A 14,419-nucleotide genomic window follows, 5' to 3' on the forward strand; every position below is an offset into this window, starting at 1 on the left:
AAGTGTGTGTGTTTTAGGCCAGGCAAGGTGGCTCATGCCTGTAATCTTAACACCTTGGGAGGCCAAGTCTGGAGGATCACTTAAGGCCATGAATTCAAAACCAGGCTGGACAGCATAGGGAGACCCTATCTCTACTAAATGAAAATAACCGGCCTAGCAAGGCACGAAGTGACTTGGAGGTTAATGCAGAAGGATCACGAGCTCAGGAACGCAGGGTTGCAGTGAGCTATGATCGCTGCACTCCAACCTAGGCGGCAGAGTGAGACCTAGTCTCAAAAAAAAAAAAGTATTGTAATATAAAAGACAGCATTCTGTCATTGGATTATATACAATAATCCCTGGCCAGTGTGTTTTTAAAGCATACTGTTGATCACCAACGTGACTAATGGATTTAAATCTTCACATCAGCCAGACGCAGTGCTCACACCTGTAATTCCAACACTCTGGGAGGCTGAGGAGGGGGGGTGGATCACTTCAGGTCAGGAGTTCGAGACCAGCCTGGCCAACATAGTGACACCCTGTCTCTACTAAAAATACAAATATTAGCTGGGCACACTGGCGCATGCCTGTAATTCCAGCTACTTGGAAGGCTGAGGCACAAGAATCGTTTGAACCCCGGAGGTGGAGGTTGCAGAGAGCCAAGATCACACCACTGCACTCTAGCCTGGGCGACGAGCGAGACTCCATCTCGAATGAATGAATGAATGAATCTTCACGTCATTTCTGCTAAAGAAAAAGTAATGTATTTGTGGTGTCTAGAGTTTTATTGTGATACCTAAGTCTAGGGAATGTGGTAAAACCTCCGCAGCAGACATAAAGCCTGCAATTCATGGCTGTGGCCAGACCCTTCGCACCTGTCCTACATCTAGAAATTATTTCCGTGACGATAAGGAGAGCAACTGGTGGAGAATATGGACAGTGAATCCAAGGCAGAGGTTTTGCCCACTAACAAGCAGCTTCTAGCAAGGGATGAAAGCCAGCCGAGTTCCAACCCGGGTGCCCTCTCCACGCAGGCCCCACTACCGCGTTGATTCCGGAAGAAAGTGTCTCGGGACACTAAAGGATTTGGGGGCAGCTGACGCCACTGGAGGAAAATGAATTCACCTGAGGAACAGGGGAAGGGCTTAAGGGTGCCGCTCCAAGCACAGCTGCCGGAAATCCTGGCCTTTTTTTCTGTCTTCGCGGACAGCGGGCTAGTTGACGCCAGCTGGCAAAGCGGCGGGGCATTTCCTCCCAGCGGACGGAAGGGCAGCGCTTTCGCCCAACCAAGAAGCCCTGCTATCCCGGCTTCTCAACCTGGCTTCCGGTTTTCTCCCCGCCTATTCCGTTTCCGGCCGTTCCCAGGCCTCTTATCGTCTGCCTTGGTGGTCCGCAAGCTGGCAAAGAAGGGAAAGTGGCCCAGAGGCTAAGTTCTATGGCCGGCGCAGGATCTGTGAAGGCGGCGTTGCCGGTGACCGAGGCGCTGGAAGCCATCGTGAGCTGCTGTGTGGGGCCCGAAGGGCGGCAGGTTTTGTGTACGAAGCCCACTGGCGAGGTGCTGCTCAGCCGGAATGGAGGCCGCCTCCTGGAGGCGCTACACTTAGAGCATCCCATAGCCAGGTATCCCCGTCCCGTACGCTAGCCCGTTGCTGGGCACCCCAGGCAGCCTCTGTGGTCCTCTTGTCCCATCCTGAGGCTATTCTTACTTGGAAAGACTGACCCCGGGTGAAACCGCTGGATGCTCGGAATTAGAACCCTGCCCAAGGGAACACTCCTGTACCCCAAATCTTAACCAATTCCCAAAAACACTTTTTCCCTCTCCACCCAACTGTGGAATCGAATCTTGGGATAGAGCAGAGGTTTTTTCAAGAAAAGAAAATAAGAATGTATCAAATGAACAATATTCTTATTTTATGCCTATAGCTGTGGTTTTAACTTAATTTAGATGTGGGAAGCCAGCCTTCTGAAAATGAGTTGCTTTATTTCTTTTTTGTACAGGATGATAGTGGACTGTGTTTCCAGTCATCTCAAAAAAACAGGAGATGGTGCAAAAACATTTATTATCTATCTTTGCCATTTACTTAGAGGACTTCATGCAATCGCAGAGAGAGAAAAGGATTCTTTGATGTGTGAAAACATTCAAACGTATGGAAGGCATTGGAAAAATTGTTGTCAGTGGAAATTTATTTCCCAGGCTCTCCTAACGTTTCAGACACAAGTATTAGATGGTATTATGGACCAGTACCTAAGCAGACACTTTTTGTCTATCTTTTCATCTGCTAAAGAGAGGACATTGTGTAGGAGCTCTTTAATGTTGCTCTTAGAAGCATACTTTTGTGGAAGAGTGGGAAGAAATAATCACAAATTTATTTCACAGTTGATGTGTGACTACTTTTTCAAGTGTATGACTTGTAAAAGTGGGATTGATGTATTTGAGTTAGTGGATGACTGTTTTGTAGAGTTGAATGTTGGTGTCACCGGCTTTCCTGTTTCAGATTCCAGGATCATAGCTGGGCTTGTGCTTCAGAAAGATTTTTCTATGTACTGCCCAGCAGATGGTGACATACGAATGGTGATAGTAACAGAAACCATTCAGCCTCTTTTTTCCACTTCTGGATCAGAGTTTATTCTAAATTCAGAAGCACAGTTTCAAACATCTCAATTTTGGATTATAGAAAAGACAAAAGCAATAATGAAACATCTACGTAGTCAGAATGTAAAATTGCTCCTATCTAGTGTGAGACAACCAGATTTAGTTATTTATTATGCAGGAGTGAATGGTATATCAGTGGTTGAGTGCTTATCATCAGAAGAAATTTCTCTTATCCAGAGGATTATTGGTCTTTCCCCATTTGTACCACCACACGCCTTTTCACAGTGTGAAATCTCTAACACTGCTCCGGTGAAATTTTGTAAACCTCTTATCCTTAGATCAAGAAGATATGTTCATCTTGGGTTGATTAGCACATGTACATTTATACCACACTGTATAGTTCTTTGTGGACCAGTTCAGGGTCTCATTGAACAACATGAGGATGCTTTACATGGAGCATTTAAAATGCTTCGGCAATTATTTAAAGACCTTGATCTAAATTATGTGACACAAACCAATGACCAAAATGACACTGCAAGTCTTTTTATTTGTAAGAACAGTGGAGAAAGTTCTCAGGTACCAGATGCTGGTAATGGCTCACTACAAAAGCCTTATCCGGACACAGTTGCAGAGAACAAAGATGAATTGGAAAAAACACAAACATATTTAAAAGCATATTCAAATTTGGCAATTTCAGATGTAGAATTAGAAACATATACTCCATATTCAACCCCCAAACTGACACCAGCAGATACATTCCGAACAGATGAAATGCTGAGATGTTTGTCTTTGGAAGAAAACAGGCTAATTGGTGATTATGAAGCATTACTCAAGAGCAGTTCCACTGCTTATTCAATAAGAGGAAACAGTAGAATAGAAATTTGTTATGAAAATTTACAGGTCACAAATATTACTGGAAAGGGAGGCTTGTTACCAGTGAGCTGCAAGTTACAGAATATGGGTGCTTCCCAGAGTTACCTTTCCTCATCTGTGCCAGCTGGTTGTGTTTTGCCAGTAGGTGGTAATTTTGAGATCTTGTTACATTACTATCTTCTCAACTATGCCAAAAAATGCCATCAATCAGAAGAAACCATGGTTAGTATGATAATAGCTAATGCACTTTTAGGCATTCCCAAAGTCCTTTATAAATCTAAAACAGGAAAGGACAGTTTTCCACATATGTATATAAGAGCTGTCCATGCACTGCAAACCAATCAACCCATAGTAAGCAGTCAGACAGGTTTGGAATCAGTAACTGGTAAATGCCAGCTGCTAACTTCAGTTCTCCAGTGTTTGACAAAAATATTAACCATTGACTTGGTAATCCCTGTTAAGAGACACCCTCAGAAAGTTCACAGTCAAGATTCTGAAGATGAACTATAACATCGGAAGTTTTTAATTAACCAAACTTTTCATCTTAACTCAAGCCAAGTAAAGCAGGCATGTGACCACTGATTCTGAAGTCAGTTCAGTTTACTTAGGAAAATACCATAACTTTAAAAGTCTTTAGAAGAAGCACACTAAGGTCACCAGACGAGATGCAAATATTACATTACTTTATGGGACAAAACTAGAGAGGAAGCCAAGATTTGGCTAAGTGTGTCAGTTTTTTCCCTGTTTTATTCTCTGTGTCTCAGCTCTATGTTAGCCTATATGTTTAGAGGAGGGTGTTCCTTTCTTGCTCCTTTTTTATTCTTCTGCATCTTTTTCGCTCTAGCCCCCCTTCATCTTTATATGTTTAGAATCATTTAATCTCTGATTTGGATGGGCTTAGTCTAATTGTCTGTAATATTGAATATGTTATTTGCTTTATTTAATTTTCCTTACTCATACTTTATAAAGCAGTGAGTAAAAGACTCATATTTTTTTTTCAAAAAGCATAAAATTAATTTTTACTTTTATATGGTCATTGGTTTATTGCCACTTCATTTGGAAAACCTTGGATAGATTTTCACCTTCCATATACCTTTGGATATATGTTAGTTAAAATATAACTATGTATTGTGAATGCTTTCATTTCTTTAATAAAAGGTTAATACTAGAAAGGATATACAATTAATACTTTCATTTTCTCCTGACCCAAGAGCTTGTAAGGATATTTTATGTATTTACTGTTTTTTCTTATATTTGGTGAAAAGCCAGAGTTCCACAGTAACAAATAATTTGGCAATTTATATTTCTAATGTTTATTTCTAATTTATTTCATTTAAAAATGTTCATATTTTATTTTAAAAGCTTATCAGTGTAATACTATGCATTTTGCCATGGACAAGGACAGTGTCTTCTACATTTATTAGATTAATAAATGTGTTGACTAATGTATTTGAAAACTATAATATCACAATTTTTATACTAAATATAATTCTGGCTTTTTAAACATTTATGCTATATGATACATTATTTTGTTTCTGTGAATATGGAGAGAATAAATTAGCTCTTTTACCAAATTCATGGATGAATTTAAAATTGCTGCATAATTTTTTTCATTCTTTTTTTAAATTGTTTTTCAGGTTATTTGGTCACTTTGCTTTTTGTGTGGTTGTTTTAAACACTCCTCCATTACTGTATGCATTTAATGACTTCCAGACATGCCCAGTGCTTTGCATATGGTAAGCATTTAATAGGTATAAATAGTCACTAGTCCCGGAGCCCTTTTGTGAGGCCGGACTGGGTCTTTGTACGTTTGGCACTTGTTCTAATATCTTACACACAATAGATGCCTGTTGAGGGCCTATTTGTTGAATGAATTAGTTATTTGGTCCTCATAGATGAAATTATAATTTCTATAAACTTTCATGGGCAAAGGGTCTATTTTGGGGAGGAGCAGAAAGTGTAGAACAGATCTACAGAAAGTAATCCTTTTTCTTTTCCTTAAAAGAAATCTCTCAACAATAGTGATAACACTTTCATGGATTTATCCTTATTTACAGAATAACAGTAGGGAGTTTACATTCCTGAGTTAGACAGGAAAGCTTTTTAAAAAATGTAATTACATTGTATTTATACCCTCCACCACAAAGGATGTGAAGTGACCTGCAATAAGAACAGACCACCTCCACCCAAGAAAAGGAACAGACAAAATTACAGTAAAATCTGAATAAAAATTAAAGAATCAAGACCAAGGAAAATGTAAAGACAAGTTAAAATCAAGATCATGTTTCTATTTTGTACTGCTGCATAATGAATAATCCCAAAACTTAATTTTTTGAATCATCATGTTATTTACTTGTGGTTCTGGGGGTTGACTGGGCTTAACTGGACAACTTCCACTGTATTCTATTTTTGGAGCAGTCATAAGTATCACCTGAGGTTCAAGGGAGACGTATGCAGGCCCTACCACTCAATGGGAACAGTGTCAATGTCACATCATAAGAGCATGTGGGATGGTATATATTAAGGCAGCTATCTTTGGAAAATACAATCTGCTACACCATGGGAGGGAAAAAACAAATACACATTAACTTCTCAGCTGCGTTTCTTTTTATTATTAAGTTACATGTCGATCCACCTCCCACAAATAGATTTTCTCCAGTAACCTTTATAGACCTTCTTAATTGTTTCTCATTGGGCCAGCATAAGCATTTTTATTTTCAAAGCAATAGACACTAAATAGTTAAACTTGAACATCTTTAGACTGATTCAGCGCGGGATGCTATTTAATCATGTTATACAGAAAGTGCCATGTTACCCACATTTCAGACTAAAAGGAAAAGGGAAGAATGCAGTTTGAGCCTGAACTTTTATCAGAAATTGCCCATCCCCTCCCAAAACAAGTAGAATATGTGTTTCCCATCATCACAGCTTAGCAGAGAAAACAAACTACAGTTCACAAACCATGTATATATATGTATATGTAGTTATTAGTTACAACTTTGTAATAGCAAAAGATTGCTAACAGCCTAAAGGCTAGATGGATTCACAAAGTGAGAGAAGCAGTGATTTGGAGGGTGGAGGTTGGCAGGGAGATCCCAATCTGGAGGAGGTGGGAAGATTTCTCAATGTCATTTTGATTTTTGAACCAATTGAATATTACCTATACAAAAATGAAATAAAATTTTTAAATATATCAAGGGCAAGCACATAGAGAATACTCTCCAAATATTAATAAACTAATAAGGACCCTGATCTAAGGAAATACAAGATCATGTGGAAGGAAAACTATGTTAGAGACACCATGGCACATAAATAGAACTTTGACAATATAAGGTATACACCTAAAAAAAGGAATATTCTCTTAGCTATACCTGGCTCAGGATTGTCTCACCAGTTGTGGAAATATGAGAACATTTTCACTTGGCAGGCCGCAAAGAGGCGTGAGCTATGGAAGAGTGCCAGCAAGCAGTGTAGCATTTATTCTCTTGGGGAGTTTCCACAGTGCAGGGTCTGGCTCTCCCTTACGCAGACTCACCATCAGATTTTTGTCAGCACACTGATTATGGTTTTGTTTCAGGGACTAATTCAAACTAAGCTTGTGAATGTGATAAATTTATTTACAGTGAGAACTCTCCCAGGAACCAGAATATTCCAAGTCCATATGGCCAGTCTTTCCTTTACGTGTGGTCCTGTATGGGAAGTCAAACAATAATCAGGTACTTGCTGAGTAAGCATGGAATCAGAACAAGAGAAATCAAATGGATTGTATGATTCTCTTTCCAGTCCATTCATGCTCCAGTTCCCCATGGCACAGTCCTTGCCCTCCTCTACCTACACTTGGTTTCTAGGAGAGCCTATCCATCCGTGGCTTGGGTGCTAGTAGATGCTGATAATTCCATATTACGTATTTCCAGCCTAGACCTGTTTGAATTCTCAACTCATTTATCCAGCTGCCAACCCAGTCTCCATTTGGATCCTCACCTTTAATGTGCCCCAAATAGAATTGCTGTTTTCCATATCCTAACCCTAGCCCTCCCACTGTCATCCCCTCTCAATGGCATCACCCACCTCATGCCTGCTCAGGACAAAAACCTAAGAAACACATCAACTTCTTTTCACACTCCACAGCCAATCTATCAGCAAATCCTGCCGGCTCCAAATACAAAATGGGTTTCAGATCCACCCATTTTTCACCACTGCCACTCCAGCCCAAACCACTTCACACCTGCAGCAGCTCATAATGGTCTTATAGTTCTCTAGAGTGGTTCCCCCAACTTTATTTAAAAATTTATACCCACAAAAAAGTTGAAAGAGTACAGTGAACCTTCATCTAGATTCACCAATTAACTCTTTTCCCCCTTGGTGAATTTATGCACATGCACACACACACATTTTACTGAACCAATTGAAGTAAGTTGTGGAAATCATTATACTTCATCTTTCAATACCTCAGTATGTGTTTCTTATGAATAAGAAGTTTCCTGTACATGACTGATTCTTTTGAAATGCAAATCATGTCATATTTCCCTGCTCAAGGTCCTCCAATGGTTTTCCTTCACACAATGCAATCCAAATTTGTCATAATCTACAAGGCTTAGCATGACCTGCCCTCCACCTATTCCTTAGATCTCATTGTCTGCCAGTCTCCCTCTAGCTTGCTTTCCACCAGTTACACTTACTGTCTCCATCAGGATAGGTTACACCATACTGAGATATCCCCAAACCTCACAGGCTTAAAACAGTACAGTCAGGCATCATGGTGTGTGCCTGTAGTCTCAGCTACTCAAGAGGCTGAAGCAGGAGGATCTCTTGAACCCAGGAGTTTTGAGTCCAAACTAGGCCAACATAGCGATAACCTATCTCAAAACAAAAAACAACCACAATACTAATATTTCTTACTCAAATTATGTGTCTGCTGGAAGACAAGTGATGATTCTTTTTCCTTCCTTTCTGCTAGATCTAGGCTGATGGAGCAGCCACTATCATGCATTAGCAATCATCAATCATACCAGAGAGGGAAAAGCTCTAGAGCATCTTAACATTGCTCTGTCTGTAAATGACACATATTATTTCCACTTACGACTCTCCAGAACTAGTCACATGGTCCTATATACAACTACAGAAGAACCAGGTAGTGCAATTCTGTCTTGTGCCCAGAAGGAGAGGGAACCAGAATATTTGGCAAACAACACACAAATGCCAAACTGGCCTTTCTGTTTCCACAACACTAGTTTATTCCAGCGTCTGAACTTGCCACTTCCTCTTCTGTCATCTTATAACTTTTTTTTTTTTAACTCTGATCTTTGAATGGCTCTCTTCCTCACTTTGTGCAGCTATCTCTGCTTAAATATCACATTCTTATCAGTGCCTTCTTTGATGTCCTATCTGAAATAATACCTTGTTTCTTCCCCAAGACCTCCCTCCTTCACTGTATCTTCCTACCTCGTTAAGCCTTTTTTGAAGCACAAACTTGATGCTATTGGTGTGTGGTTTATTTTTTTAACCAACTACCTTCTGCACCAGAATAGAAACGGGATTTTGACTTATTCACATCCGTATCTCCAGCATGTAGGCTAATGCCTGATTTAGTAGGGACTGAATAAAGTTCAGTGAATAAATGAAGGAATTAATGGGTCTAGACCAATTGAAAAGCCTGACTAAAGTTGCCTTTTCCTGAGCAGATGGATCCCACCACCATTTGCCTCAGTGACTCCATTTATGTATACTTCCAATGCTACTTAAATTCTGATGGACACAATTTTTAAAAATACCAAATCTCTGCAGAGTCCCACCAGCTTGGAAACCATTCTGTCTTCTACAGGTTACTTAACATGTCTCTGTTCTAAACAATTATTTGTTAATTTCAAACAGTATGTCTCAGTAAGAAATTTTATTTCCAAATTCTTGCCAAAAGCGTCACTGTAGTCCCGTGTATTGCTGACATATTGTGGTTGAATCACACTTTGCTTAGGTTAATGATGTGGTAAAATATGCATAATTCTTACAGTCTCTGTCATTCACAACCATTTTTTGGAAGCTCGTATTTAGCAACAAGGAAAAGAGGTGGGGGATCCTCATCCCTGCCATCACCACCTGCAGATCTTATAATGAAGAGAGATTTGGGTGAGAACCTCCCTAATCACTGCAGCCGAGGTTCTTGTGCCTCAGCACCTACTTACTGATGGGGTGTATGCAGTGAACTACTCATGGGGGTTTCTCATGAACTCCGTTCACTGTGTCCTAACATAGGGAAATCTGGCTGCAACAAGAGAAATGTCTTTTTTTTAAGCAGAGAGCTCCCATGGTATATTTAATCATCATATATTTCTGAAGAGTACATTTATGCAGACTTCTTGAGACCACTTATTTTTTCTTCACAATTCTTTTTTTGTGCTTAATAGACTCCCATACTGAATTCCTCTAATTTGTATCATATGTGTTACAATTTAATTTGCAAAGTTAGTCTTAATAATTAGTTTGAGGTTCTTATACAATCTTCCAGATAGTGATTCCTACATAAGCATTAACCAGTGATAACACGGGCATGAATTGAGAAGGGAGTTTTCTTTTTTTTGAGACGGAGTTTCGCTCTTGTTACCCAGGCTGGAGTGCAATGGTGCGATCTTGGCTCACCGCAACCTCCGCCTCCTGGGCTCAGGCAATTCTCCTGCCTCAGCCTCCTGAGTAGCTGGGATTACAGGCACGCGCCACCATGCCCAGCTAATTTTTTGTATTTTTAGTAGAGATGGGGTTTCACCATGTTGACCAGGATGGTCTCGATCTCTTGACCTTGTGATCCACCCGCCTCGGCCTCCCAAAGTGCTGGGATTACAGGCTTGAGCCACTGCGCCTGGCGAGAAGGGAGTTTTCTAATGTGCTCCTTGAAGAGACTTTGTTGGTTATTTGGGGGAGTAAATTTATGTCATTTGCAGTATTTTACTCTAACTCATTTGAGAAGTGAGAGAGACAGATCTTTTATATATGTATCAGAGTAAATAGAATGAACTGCATTGTTGAAATAGGGACATTTTACAGATTGTATTTATGTTTTACATTTTGAAGCATGGTGTAGTGAAAAAAAAAGTCTTAAGTCAAATAAATCAGTGTTGCCATCCTGGCTCCACCACTTACCAGTTGTGTAACTTTGGACAAGTTACTAAATACTTCTACTAAATACTAAATAAATATATAATGAACATATAATGGTTAATACTGTCAACTTCATTGGATTGAAGGATACAAAGTATTAATCCTGGGTGTGTCTGTGTGAGTGTTGCCAAAAGAGATTAACATTTGCTAATGCCAGCATGGACTATGGATGTTACAGTTGTAGTAGAAATGTGTTTTGGCAGACTGTGTTTTTCCCGTATTTCCCTACATGGTCTTAACAGTATGACTTAGACAACACTCCTCTCATAGAGCAGTGGAGTCTACGTCCCCTCCTGTTAAACCTGGATGAGACCTTGAGACAGCCTTGCCTGATAGACTATAATGGAAGTGATACTGTGTAATTTAGATTATGAATGGTAGTACTGAACCTCCTGAATCCGTTGAACTCTTGCTCTTGGAACTCAACTACCATGCTGTAAGGAAGCTCAAGCAGCCCAAAGAGAGGCCCACGTAGAGAGGAACCAAAGTCCCAATTCATAGTCCTGGCAAAATTTCCAACTAATATCTAAGCACCAAATTTCTAGTCATTTGAGTCTTTGAAGTGGCTCCTCCAACACCCAGAATTTACAAGTTTTCTTCATGTGAGTTCTGCCTATTCCCACCTAAAATAAGTATATTATTATAGAGAGAAAACTTTCCTGTTATATTTTAAGAATTTGATCTTATGAGTAAGTCAGCAGGTATGTTATTCAGCTGGAATGCACAGGTAGAACTGCACATGTTGTCAAAACATTAACATACTTTCGAATTGGTTTCGTAAATAGCTGCTGTCTTGAGCCTCCCAAGTGCCACCATCCTTTCCGACATCTTTTCCTGCCATCCTGGCCTTATAGCCCCTCTCCCTAGACCAGGCGTCCCCAAACTACAGCCCATGGGCCACATGCGGCCCCCTGAGGCCATTTATTCGGCCCCCTGCCGCTCTTCAGGAAGGGGCACCTCTTTCATTGGTGGTCAGTGAGAGGAGCACAGTATGTGGCGGCCCTCCACGGTCTGAGGGACAGTGAACTGGCCCCCTGTGTAAAAAGTTTGGGGAGGCCTGCCCTAGACCCTTTGGGTTACCCCACAATTCAGGTTAATGCCTGGCTCAACTGAGGGACTTCCAGGGAGTCTGCCTCAGTTCTTTGGTGTCCGGTTTAAGAATTTGGGGTATCATTCTTTAACACTGTGTGTGCGGGCATGTGTGTGTGTGTGTGTGTGTGTGTGTGTGCGTGCGCATGCTACATTTATGTGATCATGCCATATATACTATTTCTCAGTGCTTTTATTATTATTATTTTTTTGGCCTTTCTGCTTATCTCTCCACTCTCTTCTGCTCCTCCCTTCTCACTGTGCCCCAGCCACCACTCCTTAACCCAAGTAATCCTGTGAAATACCAGGTATTGTTCCATACATTTCACTATGCTGCTTATAAAGTCATATACAAGCATGTACATATTCATATCTTTATATGGATGGTTTTTGTCTTACTTGGTTGAGATTCCTCTTTGCTTCTTGTCACACTCGCTGCCCCAAGGAAGGCAAAGGGACTTATTTGTTGGGTTGGGTGGAGGAACAGCACATGTTTGGCTCAGCATTCACTTCTTTCTCTCTCTTAAAGAAGGAAAGCATGGTCAGCTTTACTGTCAAAGGCCTGAAACAGGCAGGAGTCAGTGCTGTTGGGGACCGTGACTATATTTGGTCTGACTTAGAGATGGGGCATGGACCAGCCAGTTTGATTTGGCATAAGCATTATCTGAAGTTACTGTAGTTTTTCCAACTCCCTCAGCTTGATTCCCCTGTCTACCTCCCAATGCGAGTAGAGTTATTTATTGGTTCCTCTAAAACTCTATAGTCAATAGACATCACCAGCCTTATTTTTGAGACAGGGTCTGACTCTGTCAGCCAGCCGGCAGTGCAGTGCAGTGCAAACACAGCTTGAACTTTTGGGCTCAAGTGATCCTCCACCTCAGTACACACCACCATGCCTAGCTAATTTTTAAAAATTCTTTGTAGAGATGAGCGTCTCGCTATGTTTTCTAGGCTGGTCTCAAACTCCTAGCCTCAAGTGTGAGCCACTGTGCCCAGCCAGTAACCCAGTTTTAAACGTATTCCCTGGAATGGCCTTAATTCAGCCAAAAAAAAAAAAAAACAAAACAAAAAAAACAAATGCTGTTGTTTGGCATAATATTAAATTTTTTTCCAGCCCCAGAATGAATTGAGACTCTAAAAAAGCCAAATTATTGAAAGAACCAGTGTTCCATGTTCTGTGCTACTGAATAAAAAGTCCTTGATTAAACCTACTGCACGTATAGGAAGATGAAATCAGAGACAATATCTCCAGGTTGCAATCCCAAAGCTTGTCAAGGCCCAGCAATATTCCTGCTCTTGGGTGTCATGAAATTCCTTTACTTAAGTTAGCTCAAAGAGCCTAATACTTGTAAGAAAGGAAACCAGTGAAAATGCTTTAATAAAATAAAAAGTATTGGGGTGATTAGATGGGAGGAATATTTTATTAATTTGATTAGGAAAACAGAAGGAGTAGGGTAAGAAAGTGGAATGAGATATTCCAGTGTGATCTGATTAAGATACTAGGTCTAATTAGGGTATATGAGAAAACCACGAAGCACCAAGCATGTAAATAGCTTACAGTGGCTAATTAGGTATGAATAGAAGCTACGTCAAAACACTCATTAATTAAATGCTGCCAGGTTCCATTATGATTGAATATGTCCAAAAAATGCATATGTAATCAAAGTAGTAACAGAGAATACAAATTTTAAATTCAGTGTGTCTCGTGTTCTGTTTAAGAAATCTTTGCCTACTCCAAAGTTTGGGCCTTTGAAATGGTAACTAAGAAATCTCAGAAAAATACTGAATTTTGGTAATTTCTTCATAAATACAAAATAAAAGTATTTAAATATATTCTAAATAATGTATATTAATGCATATAAATATTATTTGTAAAATCGAGCAATCTAGTATAATCCATTCACACCATGAAAACTATTTTACAATACCATAATGATGAACTGAAGAAAAAAGTCATTTTCAAGTTATCTCTTTTCTAACTCATAACAAACTTGATTTGATCTGTTCTTCCAACAAAACGTCTTCATGGAAATTCTTTAAATAGAAAAGCACAATTAAAACTCTTCATTAGAATTGCCGTTTTACTCACCATTCTCTCAAATTCCTCCAGTCAGCAGCTTCTTTGGAAATACAGAAAGCAACCTCCTGGCACTGTAACATGAACCAATCTGCAAAGATTTTATAATAGCACAGCGAAATGACTTTTGCATTTGCCGTACTAAGCATCTTTAGTATGCCATACTTAGTACTGCCGTACTAAGTAAATATGTATGGCATGGGAACATAGGCTTTAGATTTGGAGCCTAGATTTGCCATTTACCAGTTGTGAGACCTTAAACAAGTTACTAAAATTTGCTGTACTTTCCTCATTGGTTCTTCCAGTTCTGTATTGTGTAACAAATAATCCCCAAATCTAGTGGCTTGAAATAGCAAATGTTTATTCTCTCACACAGTTTCTGTGGGTCAGGAATCTGAGAGTAACTTCAGTGAGTGGTTCTGGTTCAGGGATTTTCATAAGGTTGCAGTCAAAATACTGAAGACCTGAGAGGCTAAAAGATCCACTTAACTCACTCAGCTGCTGGCAGGAAGCTTCAGTCCCTCACTCTGTAGGCATCTCCGTGGGGCTGCTTGATGTGTTCACATGATATGGTAGCCGGCTTTCCCCATAGTGAGTGACCCAAGAGAGAACAATGCTTTTTTTGTTTTGTTTTGGAGACAGAATTTCACTCTGTCGCC

At 40.1% G+C, this 14,419-nt stretch overlaps 1 protein-coding gene across 1 annotated transcript; it reads left to right on the forward strand.

The window, feature by feature from the left end:
• The first annotated feature begins 1,305 nt into the window (after positions 1-1,305).
• BBS10 (Bardet-Biedl syndrome 10) lies at positions 1,306-5,066 on the forward strand. Its single transcript, XM_010338447.3, has 2 exons — positions 1,306-1,599; positions 1,978-5,066. Exons 1-2 carry the CDS (start codon positions 1,415-1,417, stop codon positions 3,953-3,955), a joined length of 2,163 nt encoding a protein of 720 aa, XP_010336749.3. The 5' UTR covers positions 1,306-1,414; the 3' UTR covers positions 3,956-5,066.
• Positions 5,067-14,419: the final 9,353 nt, after the last annotated feature.

The sequence above is a fragment of the Saimiri boliviensis genome, chromosome 7 (assembly GCF_048565385.1).
Source record: "Saimiri boliviensis isolate mSaiBol1 chromosome 7, mSaiBol1.pri, whole genome shotgun sequence".
Classification (NCBI taxonomy): domain Eukaryota; kingdom Metazoa; phylum Chordata; class Mammalia; order Primates; family Cebidae; genus Saimiri; species Saimiri boliviensis.